The sequence below is a fragment of the Vicia villosa genome, linkage group LG5 (genome assembly GCF_029867415.1).
Source record: "Vicia villosa cultivar HV-30 ecotype Madison, WI linkage group LG5, Vvil1.0, whole genome shotgun sequence".
NCBI lineage: Eukaryota > Viridiplantae > Streptophyta > Magnoliopsida > Fabales > Fabaceae > Vicia > Vicia villosa.
Genome location: NC_081184.1, coordinates 97386659 through 97395014, shown reverse-complemented (window position 1 = coordinate 97395014; position 8356 = coordinate 97386659). Strand labels below are relative to the sequence as shown.

The window sequence follows — 8356 nt, the reverse complement described above, 5'->3', positions numbered from 1 at the left end:
ATGTGAAAATAGGAGTGCAGTCCAGAATAAAAACGCAGGGCCCAAGCCTGGTGGCCCAACAATTTGTTTTATTGCTCATTTTTGTTTCAGAAAAGAAGGTATAACGGGCTCACAGGGGGTATGGACAATGGCAATTTTGTGTGAGAATGGCCCAATCAATTGTTTTTTTTGTTCAGTCCTAATCTACACCAAAAGAGAGAATGGTGCGTGGGCCTTAGGGGGTGTGGATGAGCAGTAATTCGATGCTAGGCCCAAGGAGATTGTGATTCAAACTGTATACAGATTGTTATACCATGCTTTTCTAATTAATCACATGAATTTTATCAAATCTCATTTCAAATGCTAAACTAATTTCAATTAATCTCACTTAACCACACATTAATCATAAGGAGAATTAAAAAGGATTAGGTTTTTGTGTTTACGTGAACATCATGCTCTCCTTCTCAAGCGGTGAACGGCGCGGATCTTCCTCCCCCTCTCCGATCACATCTCAGCGTGCACCTTCCTCTTCCGACCGAAGCAACACGACGGAGACTCCTCCGATTGCTCTGCTTTCTCTTCTGTTTTACGCTCAAGAACCTCTCAATCTCCCTCTTCACTTAATTCCTCCCACCTCTGTTCATTGGAGCGTATATTAATGTTGCTCCTTCAATTGCAATTTTATGTTAAGGTCGTTCGTTGAGATGGTGATGTTGACGTTTCGATCTGCAGGCGCTGTTCGGATATGGTGAATGTGATGTAGCAGGTTCGTTGATTTTCTAATCGGAATTGAATGTGAGTCGGATCGGCGCCGCTGAGTTCAACTTGACGTTGCAGAAGGTTGATTCGGTTTGATTTGTTGAGTGCTTGCGTCTGATGGAGTAAGTTAATGGCGAGTTGTTACTGATGTTTGAACGATTCTGTTGCACTGTTGGCTTAGCTTCAACGAAAACTGAGTTCATGAATTGAAACTCTCATGAGATTCAGTGAGGTGTTGTGGTGTATGTGTTGTGACTATGCTTCAATTGTAGGTTCTGAGAAGTTTTGTGTATGGTTATGGCTGCAGGTTTCATTGTTGATGATTGAAAGAAGGTTGAAGATTGGATACGTTTGGAGTTTTGAAGAAATTTCAGTGAGATGTTATTTGAAGATGCATCGAAGGAGACACGGAGAAGGTGAGATTTGTGGTTATGGCGGATTCGAAGATATCAGTGACGAGAAATCGAGGTAAGCGTTAGCGTCAATCTTCTGTTTCCCCTATCCGATTCACACTTTTTCTTCTTCTTGATTTCTGTCACGTTTCTTGTTTTTGATTTCTTAATGATTTTTATTGTTGTTGTTGCTACATGATGATGAAGATTGTTGCATTCTGAAGGTGAGGAAGATGAAGGTTCGGTGTTGATTGTTGGAGAAGAAGATCGAGAGAGAGAAATTTCTGTTCAAGAGTTTGTTACAGGTGGTTATTCTCTTTTCTTCTGAATTTTTTCTCTGCTATTTTCTATTAGTTCTCTTTTTCTTCTGACCCCATTTTGATACTTTTTTTTTTCTTCAATTGGTAAACCGGTTTTTGTTTCCCTTCATGTGCAGGTCGGTCTGAGTTTAGATGCCAGTTGGATTGTGAAGCTTTTTTTTCTTTTTTCAGCAAATGTTAGATTGTTTCAATTGTATATTTTTTGTAATGGGCTCGAACCTGGGCTTTGGTGAAATTGAATGTAATAACATGGATATTGTATGGACTTTTGAATAGTATGATGATAACCATAATGATATGTAGATCTTGAACAAATGATTGAATAAAATTGAATTGAATTTGCATCAATACTTGAATGAATATTTTTTGATGACTAGTCCGTCATGTCTTAATCTCTTGATCTCGCAAGGTGAATATCAAGAAATCTCGCGCAAATGCTTTTAATGGGAACCTTCTACACTTTTCTTCAATTTTAAAATGCCAAGTTCACCTTAAACTTTTACGCGAAAGTGCCTTCGAAACGAATGTTGAATCAATGGGCTTGTCTTAATGATCACACGTGACAATTAAATCTCGCGCAACAAGCTTGCAAAGTATTGACATAAATCACCCTTTAATTCAATGATCCTCAGTTGAACCGTCTCGAAACAAAGGACACTCTTTATTTTCATAACTTATAGCACCGAGAAAGAGGGCAAATTTTGGGGTGCAACAGCGTGATGCATTTCCATAATATAAAAACAGATAATATATGTAGTTGCACTCCACGCTCGAGCTTGTCGTTGAGTGCAACGTGGATATTTTTCGTAAGGCCTCCACAAAAACTGTAAGACATAAATAATTATAAGAGTCGTATATACGTGGATATTTAATATATGGCTTTGAAAAAAACTTACATCTCCTTGGACCATGTGATCCAAAATGAAACGGTATCCATCAAGAAAAGCATTTGGAGATGAGAAATACTCCATACCTCGTTGTGCAAATCTTGCATATTTAAAAAGTTTAATTAGGAATATGAGTTAATTTAGTGGAAAAATATGCGTTAAGAAATAAATATATAGAATAAAAAATTTACCTAGTGGCGTATGGATAGGATGGAGCAATTTCACTCCTTGGAGCAAGTCGTGGAATGCGATAGTAGGTCCACACAGCGAGAATGAGTGAGCAGCCTCCAAGACTCATGCATCCTACACGACATGCTTTGCACATCTCCCTATAAAGATAAGACAAACACGCAAATCCCCAACTATATTTTCCGCATTCATCAAAATCTTTGACAAATTTGAACCAAGAAGAATGCAACACATTATGAGATTTATCAGGAAATAAAACTGCAATCATACTTAAGATATATAATTTTGCATGCAGTATATTTTCCTGCTCGGTTTGTTGAGAATGTTCTTCTAACTCAAACAACTCGTTATGGATCCATCTCAATTTTACTGCACCCTTCACCCTATCACCAATAGGTTCTACGCCTAAAGCATCTACACAAGCATAATCGGGGCCTTCGGTTTCGCCTACTACAACCTTACCATCTATGCGGAGACCAAACAACATATTTATATCCTCTAAAGTGATTGTACATTCACCAGTTGGCAAATGAAATGTGTGTGTCTCAGGCCTCCATCTCTCAAGCATCGCAATTACAAGTTTAGAATCAACACTTCTAAAGTTGATTTTGGAGACGATTCCAAAACCGGCTCTTTCCAAGTAAGGCTTGATAGCCTCACTTGGCTCCCTATTTTATGGTGGCCGAAAGAATGAACCGCAACGACAGTCGACCAACTGGTACTTACGGTGTTGATCTGCGAAAAAGAACATGTGATTGCGGAAAATTTCAAGCGTTCCATTTGCCTTGCTCACATGTAATTGCAGCATGTGAAAGTATACGCCAAGACTACACCATTCACATACCCGACGTGTTCAAGATACAACATGTTTTTAATGTCTACCAACAAAGCTTTCAGATCCTCCCACATCAAGACAGTTGGCCGCAATATAGAGGAGCTACTCTTTGTCATGACGAAAATATGCGTAGGAAGAAAAGAGGCCGCCCTAATAGTACTCGGATTTGAACCGAAATGGACGACGTGGAAAAGGAAAAGAGAATGTGTGGGATATGCCGTGAAGTAGGCCATATCCGAAGTAAATGTCCAAATGTAGTCGGCCCGTCCAATAGGCCTCCTTAATGTTTACTTCAACTAGCTTTATGAATGTAATATAATGACTTTTTAATTGAGTTTGCAACCATCAATGACTAAAACAACGTTTCACATTAACCATAACTAAGACAACATTTCACATTACTAAAACAACATTCAATGACAACGAAATAAAGACAGCCAAAAATAAAACAACAACACAGGAAACAATTAAAACGACCTCACAGGAAATAAACAAAACATATTCTAAGAGATTACAACCATCAACACAATATCATGTGGTCCTAACATCATCATAAGGACACCAGCATCATTTTTCACGGCTCTCCAAGAATGAGTTACTACTCCGTTTGGGCCTTTCTCTGTGACCTGCCTTTCAATTTTCCTTATCTTTTCACCCTCGAGAATGTTATCGTCTAACCATCCGATCAAGTGCCTCTGCAGATGCTCGAAAGTTTGGGTGTTCCATAGTTTGATCTTCAACGGAGGCTTTGTTGCATCTCTCCTCATAGGTGGAAACGTTGGAAGGGGTTCAGAAGACATCTCCAATAGTAACACTAAACATTCAACTGTAACTGGTGTGAGTGGAAATGTGGCTGTACAATCTTATTTATAGGCAAAAAAAAAATAATAAAATATATGTCCTCGTCCATCTATTGGCCGAACTTAAACATGCTCGTCCATCTATTGGCCGAACCTACACATGTTCGTCCAACCCGTGTCTTACTCATATTTTTAATAATTAAAATAGCATTTTTTTTAATTTTTTATTATATTTTATTATATTATAATGTTTTTTATTATATTTTATGTTTTTATTCATATTTAATGTTATTTATTATATTTTAATGTTTTCTATAAATATTGGCAAATAAATTTTTTTTATTATATTTTAATGTTTTTTATTTAATTTTATGGTTTTTTAATCTTTATTTAAAATAAAAAATCAATTATAGTAATTAATAATTATTTAAATCAATTATAAAAAAAAGGGCCTAGTTTGCGTCCGGCCCACCCCTGGCCGGACCCTAACACGCAAATTTTTTTACTTCCAGTCCGTCCAAGGCCTGGCCGGACCTGAACTGGAAGTGTGGCACATTGGTATTTTTTTTTCACTTTGTGGCATTATGGTATTATAATCTTATATTAGTGGCATGGAGGTAAAAAAACCTTCTATTTATATGCATTATTTGTTTTCTTATTTGATTGACATGCTTGAATCCATGTTTCTATATTGTTCTTGCATGTTCGTAATTAAAAATATGTCTAGCTAAATTTCCTAAATCGGTACGTAAGATCATAGAACTGAACGATTCAGTAATGATTTGGCATAAACTTTAATTAAACATTTTTTTCTGGTCTTAATTTCTAAAATTAATACTAAATTGTTTTGTTACGAGATTAAATTATCAACTAAGGTCTAAAATCAACACAACGAGAGTTTGAGGATTTTACCAGATAGTAGTTAACAAACATTAACTCTAAATACAACAAGAACGCTTTAGAGTTAATTAGGCTTTATTATTTTTCAAAAAGTATGTTCAGTTTTAAATGAGACAGCGAAAGCAAGCATCTAGGCCTGATCATACGACCTGAGTCAATAAACACGAGAGTCTGAGATGAAAGTTTTTAATCCGATAATTCCCATTGAAAATTGTTTTATACTTAAAAATAATGTCAATGACATAATGAAACCCCGGAGCCCGACTATTGCATACCGGTGTCTAAATCTATGATTATTTAATTAAAACTCTATTTAATTCCCATTTCCCCCAAAAATCAAAGAAACCTATAGCTTTAGCTAAACTTAGTAACATATATTGTACTAGAATTGACCCTCAGTCCTTGTGAGTTCGATATCTTTTAAAACTATGCGATTAGACTGTGCGCTTGCGATTAGTATCCTGATACACTCGTAAAGTCACGATAAAAAAGAGAATAGAAATATTTTACACTAGCTTCGTATTCAAACCAAAATATATTTATTCGATGGGATGAACTCACATAATGAGTAGAGATTTCATCATCTAATCACAACAAACAAACATAACTTTTACAAGTTGATTTTTATAACTCAATCAAGATTTTTAATGGTTTATCTAAAGAACTAACCCAATTCAAAAGTAGATTTGGAATTCAAAGGCGTGTTCAATAAATACTTTAACCCTGCTGTTAGCTCTACCGGGGGAATATAAATTTTTTAAAATTAAAATATGTCTCGTCTGAGCCAACTTTACGTTTCTACGTGTTGGAGTATTTGGGCTTGGAGAAAAATATTATATTTAGAGGTGACGTTGTAGTAGTAAGAAAAAAGTGATTTTTAATACGTAGGTTGTGGCACATTACTCGCTTAAAATCTAGAAGGTGTTCTAATTTTTATGATTGAAAAAAGACTCTCTTGTATTTTAACTTGTGTTAATTTTTTGTATTTTGATTGATTATCTCTAGTACTCTCGTTTTTACAAAATTGTTTATTTGACAAACAAAGTCGGACTAGTTTAGACTTTATAGTCGGCATTGTTGTAAAATTTAATAAATCGATACTCTATATTTTAATAAATTTTTATCTTTCAAAAGATAATTTTAAAGTGGTGAAGCAATTGAGTAAATATTATAGAAGGTAGAATATAAAGTGCAGAGGGGAGGGGGGGGGGTAAAGGAGGGTCAGGGAGTTTCTTTGAAAACAAATTTCAAGAGGTTCGTTTGAGAAGACTAACCATATACATTATCTCTTTCAAGGTGTTATTAAAGTCTAAGAAGGTTTTGTTGGAGGAGGAGTTCACTATAGAGGATTTGATGGGGACAAATGCCTAGGTCCACATGGACCGCCTTTTGAATCATCAAAAAGTGCTGGAGTGTGTGAAAGAGAATATATTTACCTATATATAGTTAAATTCCTTCGGAAAACTAAACTTCCTAGTGCTAGCTATCTCGACTTCCTTTTTGGCTTTAGTCCCTTAGTTTTATAACTCTAAACACATAGGTAATTATAGAGCAATATGTTTAGTGAGTAGCCTTTAAAAAATCTTAGTGAAAGCGTTGGCTTTAAGACTAAAGAGGGTGATCGGAAAGGTCATATCATCTTCTTGGATATATTTTATTTTTGGTAGACAAATTAATGATGGATTTTTGATGGTGAATTATATTATGTACTTGACAAGAAGGTATAAAAATAATTGCATATTATTTAAGGTTCCCTTTGAGAAAGCGTAAGATCTTCCTTTATTTTAATTAAGAGAATTAGGAAACGATGAGCTTTGGATAATATGGATGAAAGCTTGCGTGAGCACTAGAAACTCTTTGTTAATGAGTCCAACTAAGGATTTAAAGGTGAATAAGTGATTGAGACAGAGTATCCCCTCTCACCCTTTTCTCTTTTCAATTTTAGCAGACGTGTCGGTTGGGATGATATGATCAACCTTTGATTGTGAGCTTTTTAATGGTTTTAAAATTATTAATTTGGCGGAGTACAATATTATTTATTTTGTGGATGATACCAATCATTGTCGGAGTCGTCTCATTGCAATATTTGTGGGGCATTCAAATCTTATTAAGAGGTTTTAAATTAGTTTGGGCTTGAGAAAGATTTTTTTCAAGGGTAAATAATAGTATGGAGTTAACATTTATGAAGACTTTATGCATTCTAATTCTAATTTCCTATTCTACAACACTAGTAAATATAAGCCCTTTCAATTTTTTTAGTATTCCGGTGGGTTTTAACCATACAAAAGGGTCGCTTCCAAGAGGCCTGATTTTAAAATAAAAATAATCGTAATTTTTTTTAATAAATTGCATAAATAGTTAAGTTTATCTACATTTTTTAAGCATAGTCATTCATCTGTTAATCGTAATCTTGAAACTGAAAAACCAGATATAGGAACTACTAGGAATGTGTTGATGTGCATAAGTATCCTTATGCACGGTGTATAAATACTCAAATATTGTTTATATTACTCAAATTATTATATTTATTACTCAAAATAATACACAGATTACTCAAAATAGTATAAATATTACTCAGAACAATGAATATATTACTCAAAATAGTTAAAATTTGATATTACTCATAATGGTGTAAATATTTCCCAGAATAGTGTCCTCATTATTCACAAATAATAATTACTCATAGAGTATTGAACCCATGACCTAGTAATTACAGAGGACCACCAACCACTAGGCTACTTTAGTTTTGCTGTTCTATTCTTACTTTAAGTACTTATATTATAATAAACTAGTTATATTTATCTACTTTTATCAAATATTATCTTATGCACCTCAACCTAACTCGGAACTACTATATTATCTTTAATATTTTTAAGAATTATAATGGTATATAAAATCGGTAAACTTTGACTTTTTTATAGTGAGATTACGAAATCTGTCATTTTAATCGGAGCTTAATTTTGGATTTAGTGAAATGTTATAAAATATATTTACTTCAACCTTTACCTTTATTCATGTCAATTAATTTACACAGAACCTGCAAAATTAAAATTAAAATTCATTGTTTTAAAATTTATTGCTTTTTTTCTTAAATCAGTGCAAATTTCTCGACATACTTGAAATAAGTGAAAAGCAATTTTTTTTATATTAATTAATAACTAATTTTAATAGAGCTAACCATATTAAAAGCAAATGAACAAAATCTTTGTGAAATTATATCTTTGATAAAATTATTTATAATATTATTTATCTTTTAAAGGATAGTTTCAAATTGGTGAAGAAATTGAATAAATAT

General features: G+C 33.9%; 1 protein-coding gene across 1 annotated transcript; it reads right to left on the bottom strand.

Annotated features, from left to right (window-relative positions):
* Positions 1 to 2524: 2524 nt before the first annotated feature.
* Positions 2525 to 3094, bottom strand: LOC131605049 (protein MAINTENANCE OF MERISTEMS-like). The gene has a single exon (XM_058877447.1). The coding sequence runs from the start codon at positions 3092 to 3094 to the stop codon at positions 2525 to 2527; it is 570 nt and encodes a 189-aa protein (XP_058733430.1).
* Positions 3095 to 8356: the final 5262 nt, after the last annotated feature.

Excerpts from the sequence above, each read along its gene's own strand:
- LOC131605049 (XM_058877447.1), bottom strand. The coding sequence starts at position 3,094 with ATGCTTGAGAGATGGAGGCCTGAGACACACACATTTCATTTGCCAACT.